This window comes from Heterodontus francisci, chromosome 7 (assembly GCF_036365525.1).
Source record: "Heterodontus francisci isolate sHetFra1 chromosome 7, sHetFra1.hap1, whole genome shotgun sequence".
Lineage (NCBI taxonomy): Eukaryota > Metazoa > Chordata > Chondrichthyes > Heterodontiformes > Heterodontidae > Heterodontus > Heterodontus francisci.
This window is the reverse complement of record NC_090377.1, coordinates 103225800-103246225: the sequence shown is the minus strand read 5'-3', so window position 1 is coordinate 103246225 and position 20426 is coordinate 103225800. Positions and strand designations below refer to the sequence as shown.

General features: G+C 42.2%; 1 protein-coding gene across 1 annotated transcript; it reads right to left on the bottom strand.

Moving 5' to 3' along the window:
- Positions 1-4368: 4368 nt before the first annotated feature.
- On the bottom strand, positions 4369-14752 carry LOC137372401 (gamma-crystallin S-1-like). The gene is made up of 3 exons (XM_068036288.1): positions 14672-14752; positions 11556-11816; positions 4369-4644 (listed from the first exon to the last, which is right to left on the bottom strand). Exons 1-3 carry the CDS (start codon positions 14750-14752, stop codon positions 4369-4371), a joined length of 618 nt encoding a protein of 205 aa, XP_067892389.1.
- Between the last annotated feature and the right edge of the window lie 5674 nt (positions 14753-20426).

Below are 20426 nucleotides of genomic sequence, written 5' to 3'. Positions count from 1 at the left end.
AGCATAACAATTTACAAGAACACAAGAAATAGGAGCAGCAGTAGACCATATGGCCCATCGAGCCTGCTCCGCCATTCAAAATGATCATAGCTGATCTTGGGTTTCAGTTCCATTTTTCTACCCACTCCCTTTATTCCTTGATTCCCTGTGAGACCAAAAATCTATCTATCCCAGCCTTAACTGTATTCGATGATGGAGCATCCACAACCCTCTGGGATAGAGAATTCCAAAGATTCACAACCCATTGACTGTAGTAATTTCTCCTCATCTCAATCCTGAATGATCGGTCCCTTATCCTGAGACTGTGTCCCCGTGTTCGAGATTCTCTGACCAGCGGAAACAATCTCTCAGCCTCTCCTCTATCAAGCCCTTTCAGAATCTTGTATGCCTCAATTAGATCGCCTCTCATTCTTCTAAACTCCAGAGAATATAGGCCCAATTTACTCAGCCTCTCATCATCGGACAACCCCGTCATCCCAGGGACCAATTTAGTAAATCTTCACTGCACTGCCTCCAGTGAAAGTTCATCCTTCCTTAAATGTGGAGACCAAAACTGCACATAATATTCCAGGTGCGGTCTCACTAAAGCCCTGTACAGTTTTAGTAAGACTTCTTTATTCCTATACTCCAATTCCCTTGCAATAAAGGCCAACATGCCATTTGCCTTCCTAATAGCCTGCTGTACCTGCACATTAACTTTGTGCATTCCTTGTACAAGTACACCCACGTCTCTGAACATTAACACTTACCAGTTTCACACCTTTTAAAAAAATTCTGCTTTTCTATTTTTATGACCAAAGTGAACAACTTCACACTTCTCTACATTATAATCCATTTGCCATCTTGTTGCCCACTCACTTAACTTGTCTATATTTCTTTGAAGCCTCTCTATGTCCTGCCCGCAGATTACCTTTCCACCGAGCTTGGTATCATCAGCAAACTTAGATACATTACTTTCAGTTTCTTCATCCAAGTCATTAATATAGAATCTAAATAGCTGAGGCCCCAGCACTGATCCTTGCGGCACCCTGCTATTCACTGCCTGCCAACTTGAGAATGCCCCATTTATGCCCACTCGCTGTTAAATGTCTGTTAACCAATCCTCCATCCACACTAATATATTACTTCCAACACCATGAGACCTTATCTTGTCTATTAATCTTTTGTGTGGCACCTTATCGAAAGTCTTTTGGAAATCCAGGTGTAGTACATCTACTGGTTCCCCTTTATCTACCCTATTAGTTACATCCTCAAAAAACTCTAATAAATTTGTCAAACAGGATCTCCCTTTAGTAAATCCATGCTGACTTGTTCTAATCATACTATGCTTTTCCAAGTACATTCTTAAGACTTCTTTAATAATAGTTTCCAGCATCTACCCAACGACTGATGTTAGGCTAACTAGCCTGTAGTTACCTATCTTCTCTCTCCCTCCTTTGTTGAAAAGCGGTGTAACTTTTGCCAACTTCCAATCTGACAGGACCATTCCTGAATCTAAGGAATTCTGGGAAATCTTAGCCAACGCATCCACTATTTCTGCAGCTATCTCTTTAGAACCCTAGAATGTAGGCCATCTGGTCCTGGGGACTTATCAGATTTTAGTCCCTCAAGCTTCTCCAATACTTTTTCTTGGCTGCTATTAGTTTCCTTAATTTCCTCACTCTTTTCATCCCCTAGGTTACTGCCTATTTCTTGTATGGAACTTGTGTCTTCTACTGTGCAAGTCCCAGTGACTGTGATTTGTGGTTCAGTTCCAATTTAACCCAAGATGTATTTGCATTATACAGCACTGCCATTCACCAATTCACCCAGATCCTTTTCTATGCTACATTCTATGCAGGAACACCATTTAATCTTTAGCTCTCTCTGTCTCTCTCTCTCATTTGATGCAGTCATTTGCCAATCAACTTCAATAACTGCTCACTATATGGTACTGTATCAAAGTCTAGATAAACAATATTCATGGAGTTACTTTCATCCATAAACTCCAATTCCTCCTTAAAGAATTTTAACCAGTGTCCGCCATAAGGATATGCTAATTTGTCTTGATGACTTCATGCTCCTTGATATTAAATGATCGCCTTGGTTCAGAGAGACTCTTAACATTTGCCCCATTGAGGCCAAACCAGTGCTTTATAAAGGTTCACTATAACTTCCTTGCTTTTGTACTCTATGCCTCTATTTATAAAGCTCAGGATCCGATATACTTTTTTAACCATTTTATAAGCCTCACTTGCCACCTTCAAGAATTTGTGTACATATACCCTCAGGTCTCTCTGTTCTGGCACCACATTCAGAACTGTAACCTTTATTTTCTATAGCTTCTCATCATTTTTCCTACCAAATTCTATCATTTCATACTTCTTTGCATTAAATTTCATCTGCCATATATTGCCAATTCCACCACTCTGTATATGTCCTCTTGAAGGTGATCACTACCCTCCTCACAGTTCATAATTTGTGTCATCTGCAAATTTTGAAATTGTGCTGTGTGCAGCCAAGTCTAGCTTATTAACGTAGATCAAGAAAAGCAGAAGTCTTGGAATCCACCTAGGAAACACCACTGTATTCCTTCCTCCGTTACAAAAAACAACTAGTCAAGAGTACTTTTTCTCCTGTGACTCAGCCAACTTCGTATCCTTTTATTCATGGGTTTCAGCTTCTCTGGCAAGCATTTTATGTGTAAGTGTTATGACCAGGTGAGAAAGGTGTCTAGGGGCTCCTCAGCCTTCACCTGGTTTTACTGTAACAGGGTTTAATTTTAAACACATCATGTTTTGAGCTCCCCCTTGGTGAATCCTTGTTCGCTGCTTTCCAATTATAAGGCAAAGAAATGAGCACAAACAGACTTTCTTAGGTTTAAAGAAGAAAGGTGAAATTTATTAAACTTAAGCTAAAAACTCTAATTCGGTTAATGCCTACGGATACACGCCGCGCCCCACGCTAGCATGCATATGCAATACACACGTGTAAATAGAGGCAGAAAAGGGCAGAAGAAAAATAAAGTGAAAATGTTTGAAGCAATATCTGAAGAGCTTGTTACAGTTCTTTGCGCTCACTGTAGAGTTCTTTTGTAGGTAGATCTTGCTTTTCGTTGGGGCTCAGTATTCTTCTTAAACCTTGTTCACTGTTCTCTCTTGGGGCTCATGTGTCTTCAGTGGGTTTCAGTTCTGTGAGAAAGAGATGGGAGCAAACAGGAGGAGAGGAGTCTTTTCAATCCAGGAGCTAAGAGCTTTCTGTCTTCAAACACTGTTTCTCCAATTTTAAAACTCTCAGTTCAAACTCTGCAACAGCCAGTTAATCATGTGGCTAAACTGGTCCAACCACATCTGTTCTGTGTATTGGGAGAAGGGGGTAGCTCCTTTGTTCCAACACTGTCTGCTAACATGCAAAAATGTCTTTCCGGCCAGGAGCCTGGCAATTCCTTGTAACAGGCCTTCTCTTCTTCCTAGCAACAATTTGAAATTTAATGTCCATGCGGTAAAATTAATGTGCCTCATTCTTGGCAGGTGGGGGAGCCTGCAATGACCGGAAGTTTATCAAGCACCTTTTTGATGTACATGTACATCACATCAACCACATAATCCTCACCAGCCCTCTCTGTTACCTCATCAAAAAGGTCAATCAAGATAGTTAAACATGATTTGCCTTTAGCAAATCCATGCTGGCTTTGCTTAATTAAACCACACTGTCCAAGTGACTGTAAATTGTGTCTTGGATTATTAACTGACTGTCCTGTTGTTGCTGGGTTTATCCTTATACCCTTTTATGAACAATTGTGCAACATCCACAATTCTCCAGCCCTCTGGCACCACCCTGTATATAACGAGGATTGGAAGATTCTGGCCAGTACATCAGCAATTTATATTAAATTGGTAATAATATGGACAGCCATAAAGACGGGGTTAAAGTGTGGTGAGTCGACGAGACTTAGTAGTTGGCAGGAAAAAAGACAGAGGCGCAAGGGGAGAGCCAACTGTGTAACAGCCCCGACAAACAAATTTCTCTGCAGCAACTCTAGAATTGGCCTTTCTAGCCACTCCCGGCGCTGCTTCACAAACCACTGACCACCTCCAGGCGCTTATCCATTGTCTCTCGAGATAAGGAGGCCAAAGAAGAAGAAGAAGAATATGGACAACATTTATTCCTAATTCTGAATTTATTGACTTGAAATATATTCATTAGCTGAGATCAAAGATGTAAAATACTCAACATGAGACCCCCAACTCTGAGTCTTCCATGAGATTGATTCTATTGATTTCCACAATAATCTAAAAATAAAAGAATAACAATGACTGTCAAGTAGAGGAGATTTTATTATTTTCAAGAATATTTCAGCAAAGAAGCATCATATTTTTCAAGAACAATCTAAAAATCCCTCAGGCGCCGGAAAGATCCAATAGTTAATTTGTAGCCGCCCCAGTCACTGTATCTCCTGTATTCACCAGGTCTCATGAAGTACTGTCGGCCTCTGTAGTTGGGATGTTCATAGAAGATCCAGTAACCGTCCATTACATGGCAGGAGTGAATGCCATGGTAACGGAAACGATCATAGACAGATGGGCAGTCATCCATCAATTCCATCATCTGTCCTCCAAAGTCAGTCATCTCGTAAATCCTCATTTTGTAGTTTGCACCTCGGTACTGTAATATCAATAAGATCATATTTGTGATGAAGTTAACAATGTCAGCATTTAGAAAGACAGACTTCTGTTGAGCAGGGAGTTTATGAAGAGTTGCAGATGATGCTTCTGAACAGCAATAGAATGTTCAGTATCATTGATTGAACAAGTTGATTACCTGCTAACGAAATTCCCCAATGCATCTCTTGTATAAACTATTACAGAACAACACTGAAATGTTGGAACAGAAAATTCAGGACTGATTCTAGTTGGGCTATACAGATAGGAAGTTTTTAACATCAATATTTATTTGTTACATATTAGATGGTCTTTCTGTCTCTTTAATATTTTAGTCCAGGTAAATTTCTATCAGTAAGTCCTAACTTAGTCGAGCTTAAAATGATATTTTTACATTCTAAACGTCCAATCTAACATGCAGCCTTTCAATTCTAACTGATTAATTAATGTGAACCAAGTCATCTAATTATATTACTGTATTTTCTTTAAACTGTGGACCAGTGTGCAGATCTCTTAATATTTAAGTTTAATTAATTATGATTTTAAGAACAAAACTATCCACCTATTATTATTTCAAATATAAAACCTGTGCTCCAGACCCTAGCCAAGCTGTTCCAGTACAGCTACATCACTGGCATCTACCCAACAATGTGAAAAATTGCCCAGGAATGTCCTGTACACAGAAAAAAAGCAGGACAAATGCAACCCGGCCAATTACCACTCCATCAGTCTACTCTCAATCATCAGTAATGTGATGGAAGGTGACGTCAACAGTACTATCAAGCGGCACTTGATTAGCAATAACCTGCTCACTGACATTCAGTTTGGGTTCAGCCAGGGCCACTCAGCTCCTGACCTCATTACAGCCTTGGTTCAAACATGGACAAAAGAGCTGAACTCAAGAAGTGAGGTGAGAGTAACTGCCCTTGACATCAAGACAGCATTTGACCGAGTATGGCATCAAGCAGCCCTAGCAAGACTGGAGTAAATGGGAATCGGGGGAAAACTCTCCATTGGTTGGAGTCAAACCTAGCACAATTGAAGATGGTTGGAGGTCAATCATCTGAGCTCCAGGATATCGCTGCAGGAGTTCCTCAAGGTAGTGTCCTAAGCATAATCATCTTTAGCTGCTTCATCAATGACCTTCCTTCCATCAAAAGTTCGAAAATGGGGATGTTCGCTGATGATTGTACAATGTTCAGCACCAGTCGCGACTCCTCACATACTGAAGCACTCCGTGTAGAAATGTAGCAAGACCTGGGCAATATCCAGTCTTAGGCTGATAAATGGCAAGCAGCATTTACACCACACAAGTGCCAGGCAATGACCATTTCCAACAAGGGAGAATCTAACCATCTCCCCTTTACATTCAATGACATTACGATTGCTGAATCCCCCACTATCAACACTGACCAGAAACTGAACTGGAGTAGCCATATAAATACTGTGGATGCAAGAGCAGGTCATAGGCTAGGAATCCTGTGGTGAGTAACTCACCTCCTGTCTCTTCAAAGCCTGTCCGCCATCTATAAGTCACAAGTCAGGAGTGTGATGGAATACTCTCCACTTGCCTTGATGCGTGCAGCTCCAACAACACTCAAGAAGCTCAAATGAAAGCAAAATACTGCGGATGCTGGAAATCTGAAATAAAAACAAGAAATGCTGGAACCACTCAGCAGGTCTGGCAGCATCTGTGAAAAGAGAAGCAGAGTTAACATTTCGGGTCAGTGACCCTTCTTCGGAACTGACCCGAAACGTTAACTCTGCTTCTCTTTTCACAGATGCTGCCAGACCTGCTGAGTGGTTCCAGCATTTCTTGTTTTTACTCAAGAAGCTCAACACTATCCAGGACAAAGCATCCCGCTTGATTGGCACCCCATCCACAATCATTCACTCCATCCACCACCAACGCATAGTGGCAGCAGTGTGTACCATCTATAAGATGCACCAAGGCTCCTTAGACAGCACCTTCCAAACCAGCGACCTCTACCAGCTAGAAGGGCAGCAGATGCATGGGAACACCACAACCTGCAAGTTTCCCTCCAAGCCACACAGCATCCTGACTTGGAACTATTTTGCCATTCCATCACTGTTGCTGGGTCAAAATCCTTGAACTTGCTTCCTAACAGCACTGCAGGTGTTCCTATCCCACAAGGACTGCAGCAGCTCAAGTAGGCGGACGGCCAAGGGACGGCGGCGGCAGACCTGGAAGGAGTCGGGAATGGAAACAGACCTATAAAAGAAAGAGCGGGGCTCGAGGCCCTTCACTAACCTGAAGTCCGGGACAGTGGCTCTCTGACTGTTTCTACACGCACTCTGTTTGGAATTAGTGTGTAAAAAAACGAACAGTGAAATCACTGAAATTCTGTGCGCTGTTCGATCGGTGGGCAGCAGCTGTTATTGCCTGGGGATAACTGAGATTGACTGGAGTTTAAAAAAAAAAGTTCCTTTTAAATTAAAGTCCTAGGATAGCTACCCGTAAATTTTTCGTATTTACTGGCTATACTAGTGCTGTTTGCATGGAGTGAGGCTGTAAGTTAAGTGTGGGTATTTTCGCTGGCTGGGGGCAGTGGAAGGTGCTTTTTGGTCTAAATCTTTTTCAAAAGGTACAGGGGATAAAAGTTGATTGTAAATAGCTGGTAGGTTATTACACCAGCAAGATTTTTTTTCATTGTAAAAGTAATCAATGGCAGGGTAGCTTGGCCAAGCAAAATATACCTCCTGTGCAATGTGGGAAGTCGTGGACTTGCCATGTGACCTTGGCGAACATTTCTGCAGAAAGTGTCTCCGGTTGCAGAAGCTTGAGCTTCGGGTTTCGGAGCTCGAGCAGCGGCTGGAGTCATTGTGACACATCCGCGAGGTGGAGGACTATGTGGATGGCACGTTTCAGGAGGTTGTCAAGCCGGTGCCGAGGCAAGCACAGTCAGGGGTGACTGGGTGGCTGCTGGACAGACAAAGAAGTCAGGGCAGGTAGTGCAGGAGTCCCCAGAGGACATTCCACTTTCTAACTGGTATTCAGTTCTGAGTACCGATGAGAGAGAGGGTTCCTCTGGAGAGTGCACCGTGAGTTATGACCAGAATGTCATGGCTGACTCAGCTGTGCTGGGATGGAGAAAAAGGGACAAGAGGGCAATAGTGGTAGGGGATTCTATGATTACAGGACAGAAAGGCGTTTCTGTGGTCGCAGACATGATTCCAGGATGGTACGTTGCCTCCCTGGTGCAAGGGTCATGGATATCATCGAGCGGCTACAAAGTATTCTGGACGGTGAGGGTGCATAGCCGGAGGTTGTGGCCCACGTTGGTACCAATGACATAGGTAGAAAGAGGAATGAGTTCCTGCAAAAAGAATTTAGGGAGCTAGGCAGTAGATTAAAAAGTAGGACCTGAAAGGTTGTAATCTCCGGGTTTCTTCCGGTGCCACGGGCTAGTGAGTATATTAATAGGAGGTTAGAGCAGATGAATGCATGGTTGGGGAGATGGTGCAGGAGGGAGGGCTTTAGTTTCTTGGATCACTGGGCCTGTTGCTGGCGAAGGTAGGATCTGTATAAGATAGACGGGTTGCACCTGAACCGAAACGGGACCAGCATTCTTGCTGGGAGGTTTGCGAGTGCTGTTGTGGGGTGGGGTGGGGGGAGGTTTAAACTAATTTGCAGGGAGATGGGATACAGAGCGGAAGCACAGTAGGGGGTGACGTGCAATCAAATATAAATGTGAAGCTAAGTCAGTCTGGAGGGAAGAGTAAATGTAGACCTGTTAAGGCTCAGGCAAATAATGCAAGGCTGGATTGCATCATTTTAATGCAAGGAGTCTTACCAGCAAGGCAGATGAATTGAGGGCGTTGGTTAACACATGGGAATATGATATTATTACTATCACTGAGGCATGGTTGAGGGAGGGGCAGGACTGGCAGCTCAATATTCCAGGGTACAGAATCTTCAGACATGATGGAGGAGGGGGTAAAAGAGGAGGTGGCATTGCACTGTTGATTAAAGAGACAATTACTGCAGTGAGGAGGGATGATATCTTAGAAGGTTCCTCTAATGAGGTCATATGGGTAGAATTTAAAAAAAAGGGGGCTATTACTTGGCTGGCAGTGTACTACAGGCCTCCAAACAGTCAGGCAGTGATAGAGGAGCAGATATGTAGGCAAATCTCAGAGAGGTGCAAAAATAATAGGGTAATAATAGTAGGGGATTTCAACTTCCCCTATATTCGAGGGGATAGTATGAGTGCAAAAAGCTTAAAGCGGGCGGAATTCTTCAAGTGCATTCAGGAAAGCTTTTTGAGCCAGCACGTTGAGAGTCCTACAAGAGGAGGAGCGGTACTGGACTTAATCCTAGGGAATGAAGCCAGACAAGTGGTAGAAGTGGCAGTGGGGGAGCATTTCGGGGATAGTGACCATAACTCTGTAAGATTTGAGGTTGTTATGGAAAAGGACATAGACGGACCGAAAATAAGAATACTGAATTAGGGGAAGGCCGATTTCAATATGATAAAACAGGATCTGGCCAAAGTGAACTGGGAGCAGCTTCTTATAGGAAAGTCTACATCAGACCAGTGGGAGTCATTTAGAAGGGAAATTGTGAGGGTTCAGGTGCAGCATGTTCCCGTAAAGATGAAGAGTAGGTGCAACAGGTCAAGGGAACGCTGGATGTCAAGGGATATAGAGGATTGGATAAGGAAAAAAAAGGAGGCATATGGCAGATTCAGAGTGCTGAAAACAGTGGAGGCCTGAGAGGAGTATAGGAAGTGTAGGGGAGTGCTTAAAAAAGTAATTAGGACAGCAAAGAGGGGGCATGAAAAATCATTGGCAGATAAGATAAAGGAAAATCCCAAGGCGTTTCACAAGTATGTTAGGGGCAAGAGGATAACCAGGGAAAAAGTGGGGCCCATGAGGGATCAAAGAGGCAATCTGTGTGTGGAGCCGGAGGACATAGGTAAGGTTTTGAACGATTACATCTGTGTTCACTATGGAGAGGGACGATGTAGGTGAAGTGATCAGGGAGGGGGATTGTGATATACTTGATCAAATTAGCATTGAAAAGGAGGAAGTATTAGCTGTATTAGCAGGCTTAAAGGTGGATAAATCCCCAGGCCTAGATGAGATGTATCCCAGGCTGCTATGTGAGGGAAGGGAGGAGATAGCGGGGGCTCTGACACAAATTTTCAGATCCTCCCTGGCCATAGGAGAGGTAATAGAGGATTGGAGGACAGCGAATGTGGTACCATTATTCAAAAAGGGTAGCAGGGATAAACCAGATAATTACAGGCCGGTGAGTTTAACATAAGTGGTAGGGAAATTATTGGAAAAAATTCTGAGAGACAGGATTAATTTCCACTTGGAGAGGCAGGGATTGATCAGGGATAGTCAGCATGGCTTTGTCAGGGGGAGATCGTGTCTAACAAATTTGATTAAATTTTTCAAGGAGGTGACTAGCGGTGTAGTTGAGGGTAAAGCAGTTGATGTAGTCGACATGGACTTCAGTAAGGCTTTTGATAAGGTCCCGCATGGGAGATTGGTTATGAAAGTAGAAGCCCATCGGATCCAGGGTACTTTGGCAAATTGGATTCAAAATTGGCTCAGTGGAAGGAGGCAGAGGGTGATGGTCAAGGGTTGTTTTTGTGAATGGAGGCCTGTGACCAGTGGGGTACCGCAGGGATCAGTGCTGGGACCCTTACTGTTTGTAGCGTACGTTAATGATTTAGACATGAATATAGGAGGTATGATCAGTAAGTTCGCAGATGACATGAAAATTGGTGGTGTCGTAAATAGTGAGGAGGAAAGCCTTAGATTACAGGGAGATATAGATGGGCTGGTAAGATGGGCAGAGCTGTGGCAAATGGAGTTTAATCCTGAGAAGTGTGAGGTGATGCACTTTGGGAGGTCTAACAAGGCAAGGGAATTTACAACAGATGGTAAGACCCTAGGGAATACAGAGAGTCAGAGGGACCTTGGGGTGCTTGTCCATAGATCACTGAAGGCAGCAGCACATGTAGATAAGGTGGTTAGGAAGGTATATGGGATATTTGCCTTTATTAGCCAAGGCATATAATATAAGAGCAGGGAGGTTATGATGGAGCTGTAGGAAACGCTGGTTAGGCCACAGCTGGAGTACTGTGTATAGTTCTGGTCACCACACTATAGGAAGGATGTGATTGCAATGGAGAGGGTGCAGAGGAGATTCACCAGGATCTTGCCTGGGCTGGAGCATTTCAGTTATGAAGAGAGACTGGATAGGCTGGGGTTGTTTTCCTTGGAGCGGAGAATGCTGAGGGGGGACCTGATTGAGGTATACAAAATTATGAGGGGCATTGATAGGGTAGATCGGAAAAACTTTTTCCCTTAGCAGAGAGGTCAATGACTAGGAGGCATAGATTTAAGGTAAGGGGCAGGAGGTTTAGAGGGGAGTTGAGGAAAAATTTTTTCACTGAGAGGGTGGTTGGAATCTGGAACACACTGCCTGAAGGGGTGGTAGAGGCAGGAACACTTACAACATTTAAGAAGTATTTAGATGAGCACTTGAAACGCCATAACATACAAGGCTATGGGCCAAGCGCGGGGAAATGGGATTAGTTAGGACGGGTGCTTGATGGTCGGCGCAGGCGTGTTGGGCCGAAGGGCCTGTTTCTGTGCTGTAAATCACTATGACTTTATGACTCTAAGGCAGCTCACCACCACCTTCTCAAGGGCAATTTGGGATGGGCAATAATTCCTGGCTTAGCCAGCAATGCCCACATCCCATGAACGATTAAAAAAAAGAATATTTAGATGAGTCATTTGCAAAGCATTAGTGTACATGAAAACAGCAGAATGGTTTCCATAGTTGATACCAACAAACTTAATTGCTCAGCAAGTTGTCATTTTCAAGTCCTCGATTCGGGTAAAATACAAAAATCATCAAAGGTAACTCACATATGAGTAGGTGCGACATGACCTGATGCTGTCATTGAATCCCATCCAGCGCTGGTAGTCAGGATATTCTCCCCTGCTCAGAACATACTGGTATCCCATGTAATTGGTTCTCTCATACACCACCCACCAGTCACTGTCAACACGGATGGAGTTACAACTGCTGAAGTAAGAGTGCAGGTCAGCACAGTCAGTACTGCACTCATAGTACCGACCCTGGAAGTTCCTGTCCTCATAAAAGATGATCTGTGGAAAGATATAAGGCTGGAAATTAATAATTTCCTAAACTAGGAGATACTTAATTAAGAATTCTAAAACAATGCATAAACTCTTGAATTATCCTTGCCTTTCCCATTTTGATTTCACAGTTGGTTTAACTGACTGATTCACACAGCTTGGTATTTATGTCGAGCAGAACGGCCTCTCTGGGCTGTACTTCATTATTCTAATGGTTCATTGATGAAAATCAGCAAAATTCAACAAAGTGCCTGTTACCGTTGAGTGAGTTCTGGGTGATTTAGGAGCCATGACTGTTCCAGAACTGCTTTGTTCAAACAACTTTTCAAACGCTTGTTGCATTCATTGCAGTAAAGCACCTGAAAGACACCTGATGTGTCACTGACCCTTTCCACCTTGCTTTCATTTCACTTTAATTGTTTATTTGAACAAGGCAGTTTTGGAACAGTCATGGCTCCAAAATCACCCAGATCTGTTTCAAATAGCTGGCTTTACTTGAAATAGGAAAGAGAACAATAAAAGCTAAGATGTAGAAAACAGCAACAAGGATCAAAAGTAGCATTTTGCTCTGTTTTTCCTGAGGGTAAACTGATAAAGGCCAAATTGATCCATTTTCAAAAAGTGGGTGATAAGGAACTTGAAAATAATACATTTTAGCAAAAGCTCATTGCCTGATGGGACATCGTTTTCCTATCTCCATCCTCCAAGATCTGTAATATTCTGGAGCAGACTTTCTTATATAACTGAGGTTGGATGGCTATTCTGGGGTGTTGCTTTATTCTCCTTTGGTAGCAGAGAGTTTATGTCGAACATTCCCTCATAACAATGAAGAGATTGGTTTCTTGATAGATTAGCTTGTGAACAATCTGCAGAATAAATGGATTTGATCATCCAAGTGGATCCTTGTGGTTCATGTTCTCAACATTTGAGAATTAGAGTCCCTGTTCGATTTTTGTATTTAATGATGATCTTGGGCTGCCTATCAATTATGGTTCAAAAGGGGAGAAGTGGATGACATTCTCCTAGAATACCAGAGATCATTGTGTTTTCCCAAGCATTATTGTATTTTCCCAAATCCCCACTCTACCTTCCCGATGATTGCTATACTTTCCCAGAGATCACTGTACTTTCCCAGAAAGCATTGTATTTTCCCAGAAATAGCCGTCCTTTCCCAGAGATCACTATATTCTTCCGAGTGATCGCTGCACTTTCAGTGGTCCAAACTTTTCCATGTTTTTGTTTCCTTCATTCTTGGGATGTGAGCATCACTGGCAAGGACAGTATTTATTACCTATCCCTAACTGCCCTTGAACAGGTGGTGTTGAGCCGCTTACAACTGAGTAACTTGCTAAGCCATTTCGGAGGGCAGTTAAGAGTCAACTACATTGGTGTGGGTCTGGAGTCACACGTTGGTCAGATTGGGTAAGGATGGAAAGTTTGCTGCCCTGAAGAACAAGAGTGATCCAGATGGGTTTAAGCAACAATCTGGTCGTTTCCTGACCTTTATTAATGAGACTAACATTTTATTCCAGATGTATTAATTAAATTTAAATTCCTCCAGCTACCATGGTGGGATTTGAACTCTTGTCTCCAGAGCATTAGCCAGGACCTCTGGATTACTAGTCCACTAACAATACCGCTATCTTTCTGTCCCCTTTTTTTTAAGCTTTTCACTTTTTCTAACTGTTCACTCAGCTTTCAAGGCCGGTCTCCCAGTAGATGTCAAATCAGAGGACAGTTGAATCATGGCCATTTTCCATTGGAAGCTCGGAGGGAAGATTATAAACCTGAAAAGTTAATTCTGTTTCTCACTCCATAGATGGGCCCTTCCCTGCTGAGTGTTTCCAGCATGTTCTGTGATATCTCAGATTTCCAGCGCATGTAAACTGTTGCCTTTATTTTTTCTTCGATAAAGTGTCATTTGTTTTCACTGCAAGATTGTTTTTGAGTTGTACAACTAATTTTAAAGTGGGTGTCCAAACACAGCATTGAATCAAATGTGGTTTTTGTATTTCAACACTGAGCAATGGATGTATTTTTTTCGCTGAAAATGGTCAATTCTGGAAGTGAATTCCACAATATTTTTATTACCTGATGTGATATTCAATGATTTAACTTGAAAAAGGATTTACTTTCTCTTGAGGCTGTGAGTGTGCGTGAAGCTACACTAAATCCTGTTGATATTTTTACTTTAAAAGTGCCTGATTTATATTCTAGATTTCCTTCAGTCAAATGAAATGATACATAGAAACATAGAAAATAGGAGCAGGAGTGGGCCATTCGGCCCTCCAAGCCTGCTCCACCATTCATTATGATCATGGCTGATCATCCAACTTAGTAGCCTGTTCCCGCTTTCACCCCATACCCTTTGACCTCTATAGACCCAAGAGCTATATCTAACTCCTTCTTGAAAACATACAATGTTTTGGCCTCAACTGCTTTCTTTGGTAGCGAATTCCACAGGCTCACCACTCTCTGGGTGAAGAAATTTCTCCTCATCTCAGTCCTGAAAGGTTTACCCTGTATCCTCAGACCCCTGGTTCTGGACTCCCCCACCATCGGGAACTTCCTTCCTGCATCTACCCTGTCAAGTCCTGTTAGAATTTTATAGGTTTCTAAAAGATCCCCCCTCACTCTTCTGAACTCCCGCGAATATAATCCTAACCTACTCAATCTCTCCTGATATGTCAGTCTCACCATCCCAGGAATCAGTCTGGTAAACCTTAGCTACACTCCCTCTATAGCAAGAACATCCTTCCTCAGATAAGGAGACCAAAACTGCACACAATATTCCAGGTGTGGCCTCACCAAGGCACTGTATAATTGCAGCAAGACATCCCTGCTCCTGTACTCGAATCCTCTCGCTATGAAGGCCAACATACCATTTGCCTTTTTACCGCCTGTTGCACCTGCATGCTTACCTTCAATGACCGGTGTATGAGAACACTCAGGTCTCGCTGCATATTCCCCTCTCCCAGTTTATAGCTGTTCAGATAATAATCTGCCTTCCTGTTTTTGCTACCAAAGTGGATAACCTCACATTTATCCACGTTATACTGCATCTGCCATGCATTAGCCCACTCACTCAACTTGTCCAAATCACCCTGAAGCCTCTCTACATCCTCGTCACAACTCACCCTCCCACCCAGTTTTGTGTCATCTGCAAATTTGGAAATATTACATTTAGTTCCCTCATCTAAATCATTAATATATATTGTGACTGGCTGGGGTCCTAGCACCGATCCCTGGGGTACCCCACTAGTCACTGCCTGCCATTCGGAAAAAGATCCATTTATCCCTACTCTTTGTTTTCTGTCTGCCAACCAATTTTCTATCCATCACAATACACTACCCCCAATTCCATGCACTTTAATTTTACATGCTAATCTCTTATGTGGGACTTTGTCGAAAGCCTTCTGAAAGTCCAAATAAACCACATCCACTGGCTTCCCCTCATCAACTCTACTAGTTACATCCTCGAAGAATTCTAGTAGATTTGTCAAGCATGATTTCCCTTTCGTAAATCCATGCTGATTGCCCGATTCTACCACTGTTCTCTAAGTGCTCTGCTATAAAATCTTTGATAATGGACTCTAGAATTTTCCCCACTACCGACATCAGGCTGACTGGTCTATAATTCCCTGCTTTCTCTCTACCTCCCTTTTTAAATAGTGGGGTTACATTAGCTACCCTCCAATCTGTAGGAACTGTTCCAGAGTCTATAGAATCTAGGAAGATGACCACCAATGCATCCACTATTTCTATGGCCACTTCCTTAAGTACTCTGGGATGCATACCATCAGGCCCTGGAGATTTATCAGACTTCAATCCCAACAATTTCCCCAACACCATTTCTCTACTAATACTGATTTCTTTCAGTCCCTCTCTCTCAATAAGCCCTGTGTTCCCCAACATTTTTGGTATGATATTTGTGTCCTCCTTTGTGAAGACAGAACCAAAGTATGCATTTAGTTGGTCAGCCATTTCTTTATTCGCCATAATAAATTTCCCTGTTTCTGACTGTAAGGGACCTACATTTGTCTTCACCAATCTTTTTCTTTTCACATACCTATAGAAACTTTTACAGTCAGTTTTTATGTTCCCCGCAATCTTCATTTATAGCGAACAAGTGTTTGATGTTCATTTTTACAAGTCAATGTATTTAATTAACAATAATATGGACAATATTCATTCCTAAATTTCCGTTTATTGACTTGAAATATTTTAGTTAACTAAGCTCAAAGAGGTAAAATTATCAGCCTGAGACTGCAACACGAAGACTTCCAAGAGATTTTATTGATTTCCACAACAATCCAAAAATAAATGACTAACAATGACTGCCAAGGTGAGGAGATTTTATTATTTTCAAGGATATTTCAGCAAGAAAACTTGATATTTGTCAAGAACAATCTAAAAATCTTTCATGCACCTGAAATATCCAATAGTTGAGTTGTAGCTGCCCCAGTCCCTGTATCTCCTGTATTCACCGGGTCTCATGAAGTACTGTCGGCCTCTGTCGTTGGGATGTTCATAGAGGATCCAGTAACCGTCCATCACATTGCAGGAGTGAATGTCACAGTAACGGAAATGATCATAGACAGATGGACAGTCATCCATGAAGGTCATCGTGTGTCCTCCAAAGTCAGACCTCTCGTAAATCCTCATTTTGTAGGAGCTTTCTTGGTACAGTAATAGAAATAATATAGCCTTAACCATGAGATTTTAAATAGACAGGGTTCATTCTAGCAAGCATGATTTGTGTTCAATTTTTTGTGCAAGATAACCCAAGATATATTTGCATTACACAGCACTGTCATTCACCAAGACACTGAAATTTATTCTCATGCTCTATTCTGTGCACAAACACCATTTAATTTATGTTTCCAGTGTTCATTACGCTCCCCTAATCTTATCATTTTGTACCTGACTAATCTGCTTTTGATTATTTACAAATTCCACCTTTGTTAGTTTAGAAAATTCAGGCAGTTTGTCTCTATTCCCACTTCCCAATGTGAAGGGTAAAGGTGCCAGCTCTGAGCCCTGGGGTGTCCTCAATCATTTCTTAATACTCTGGCACGACTCCATTTGCACAACTCTCTCCCTGTCTCTCTCCCTCTCTCTATGATTAATCTCTGTAATATTTGTTGCAGTCCATTGACAATCAACTTCAATAACTGCCCACCAAACTACCATGTGGCACTGTATCAAAGTTCATACAAACAACATCCATGATAATTCTTTCATCCATATACCTCCTTCCAGAATTCTAACCCGCGACCTTCCATAAGGATATGCTAATTTGTCTTGATGACTTCACGCTCCTTGGTGTTAAATAATGCCCTTGATTAAGAGAGCCTTTTAACTTTAGCCCCACAACAGATCTCAGTCTCACTAGCATATAATTTCCAGAACCTTCCTTTCTCACCCTTTAAAGTTGGTCCTTATTTACATTTCTCTCTAAACCTTTGTTACAAATCCTGATTGTAAACATCTCCACCATAGCATGATCAATTTTCTTGGCCTTTTGTTTAAGTACACTAGTATTCTATCCCTGACGGTCTTACCCTTTCTCTGTGCTTTCAACAGTTCTTTTTTGGTCGCAATCTGTAATCTTTGCTTTGATCAATGTATGTTTACAGTGCAAGTATTGCTACTTTGAATTTACATCTGTGTTATAATTGGTGATACACATACACTTATCAGGAATGAGGTAGCTGCTTCTTGTTTTGAGCAGGTACAGTGCAAAGATCTTTCAATCAGCAGCAACTACAGACCAGTCAGTTTAACCTCGGTGGTGGGAAAGATTTTAGAAATGATAATCTGGAACAAAATTAAGTTACTTGGATAAAGGGATGAATTAAGGAATGCCGGTAGGGATTTGTGAAGGGGCAAATTGTGTTTAACTAATTTGATTGAGTTTTTTTGATGACTTAACTGAGAGGGTTGATGAGGAAAATGTGATTGCTGTGGTATACATGGACTTCCAAAAGTGCCGCACAACATGCTAGTCGGTAAAGTTGAAGCCCATGGATTAATAGGGACAGTGGTAGCATGGATACTAAGTTGGCTGAGTGACAGGACACAGAGAAGTGGTGAAAAGTTGTTTTTTGGACTCGAGCAAGGTATACAGTGGGCTTCCCAAGGGTCGGTACATGAACCACTCTTTTCTTGACCTATATTAATGACCTTGACTTGGGTGTGCAGGGCACAATTTTAAAATTTGCAGATGACACTAAACTTGAAAGAATTATGAATTGTGAGGAGGATAGTGATAAACTTCAAGAGGACATTTACAGGCTGATTCATTTTGGTAGGAATAACAAGGAGAGGCAATATAAACTAAAGGGCACAATTCTAAAAGGGGTACAGGGGCAGAGAGACCTGGGGGTATATGTGCATAAATTGTTGAAAGTGGCAGGGCAGGTAAAGAAAGCAGTTAATAAGGCAAACGGGTTCCTGGGCTTTGTAAAGAAAGGCATAAAGTACAAAGCAAGGAAGTTGTGGTGAACCTGTATAAAACACTGATTTAGTCTCAACTGAAGTATTTTGTCCATTTCTGGGCATTGCACTTTAGGAAGGATGTGAAGGCATTAGAGAGGGTGCTGAAAAGATTAATGAGAATGGTCCTAGGGATGAGGGACTTCAGTTATGTGGATAGATTGGAGAAGCTGTGGTTGTTTTCCTTAGGGAACAGAAGGTTGAGAAGGAAATTTGCTAGGTGTTCAAAATCATGAGGGAGTCTAGACACAATAGATCAGGAGAAACTGTACCCATTAGCGGATAGGTCGAGAACCAGCGGACACCAATTTAAGGTGAATGGCAAAAGAACCATAGGTGACATGAGGAAAAGTTGTTTTTACACAGCGGGTGGTTAAGATCTCTGAATACACTACCTGGGACTGTGGTGGAGACACTTGCAGCATGCTGACAAGGATGCAATGGGCTAAATGGCCTCTTGCTGTGCTGTAACCATTCTATCATTCTATGATTCCATAATCTGCTGCTGAAGCCCTCATCCATGCTTTTGTCACCTCTAGTCTTGACCATTACAATGAACTCCTGGCTGACCTCCCACGTTCCACTGTTTTAAAATCTGAGATCATCCAAAACTCAGCTGTGCATGCTATAACTAGCACCAAGTCGCATTATCCATCAGAGACCTACATTGACTGCCAGTTAATCAATGTCTCTATTTTAAAATTCGTGTATTTTGCTTACAAATTCCTCCAAAGCTTCATCCCCTCCCTACCTCTGTAATCTTCTCCAGCCCCACAACCTCCGATACCTGCACTCATCCAATCCTGCCCTCTTGAGCATGCCTGATTTTAATCACTTCACATTTGACAACCATGCCATCAGCTGCCAAGACCCTAAGCTCTGCAATTCCCTCCCTAACGTGCTCCACCGCTTTTCCCCTCTTTTCCCCTTTAAGACACTCCTTAAAACGTACCTTTGACCAAACTGTTGGTCATCTGTCTTAATATCTCTTGATGTGGTTCAGTGTCCAGTGTTCTTTGCTACCACTCCTGTGAAATGCCTTAGGATATTTTACTACATTAAATGCAGTATATAATTACAAGGTGATGTTATTGCTGTATGCCAGAGAATTTTACCTAAATTTTAAAATGCTTTCTGCTTGACATGTGTACCTTTATTTCAGATTTCCTTAGGGAACTGAAAGGCTAAAGAATTGACCACCTTTGATTCCATCATGGGACTAACAATCCTTGTTCATAGTGAGTTACATTTGTAGTCTCTCCTTCTTGAAGTTACTACATTAACTTGTCAATGTTACTGATTGAATTTACGTGGCTAAATGCCTTCAGATGTGCCTGGGAGTCCAACTGCAAAGTTGAGGAAGAAAGCTTGTCTCAGATGCACCAAGTCCTGAACTTGATTGTGAATTTCTGCTCAGCCTTGTAAGTGATGGAGTGTCTGCCCAGCCCTTCTTAGGCAACGTGAACCAAGGGGGAAAGGCTGGGTGTGGGGACTTTGTACTTTGCAAGCTCCCACTTCTCCAGTCCATAAATGCACTGGTGGAACACCAGAGGCTGTTAGGCCCAGTGAGCTGAAGCATAACAACCTCAAGAAAGGTGCAAGTATTCCTTATCAGAGGAAGTCCAGGTGAGGGAAAGGGCACCTGCTGGTGCTATACAAATGAGATAATCTATTAACTGCACAAACTCCAGCAAGATCAGGATGGTGCTATTGGCCCGATCACAGCTTTTCTGGCAGTCTTATGGCCCACACATTTTCTACTTCTCTAATAACTCACTATAATGATAATATACAGTTGAGATTATTGTGGTAAAATATTCTGCATGAGACTACCAGATACCAGCACTGCTCTGGACAATTAAAAACTAGAAATGCTGGAAATACCCAGCAGGTCTGGCAGCATCTGTGGAGAGAGAAGCAGAGTTAACGTTTCAGGTCTGTGACCTTTCATCAGAACCTTCTGAATTCACACTCTTAAGAGTTGGATACACCTGTTCATTACTATAAATATTTGTGGGTGGAATTTTCACTTTGGGCACAATTGAGAAAGTGCACATGAAATTGCGTTGGTTAGGTAATGCTTCCAAGTTTCTGCTAAAATTCATTTCCATATTACAAACTTAAAATCTTCCATGATAC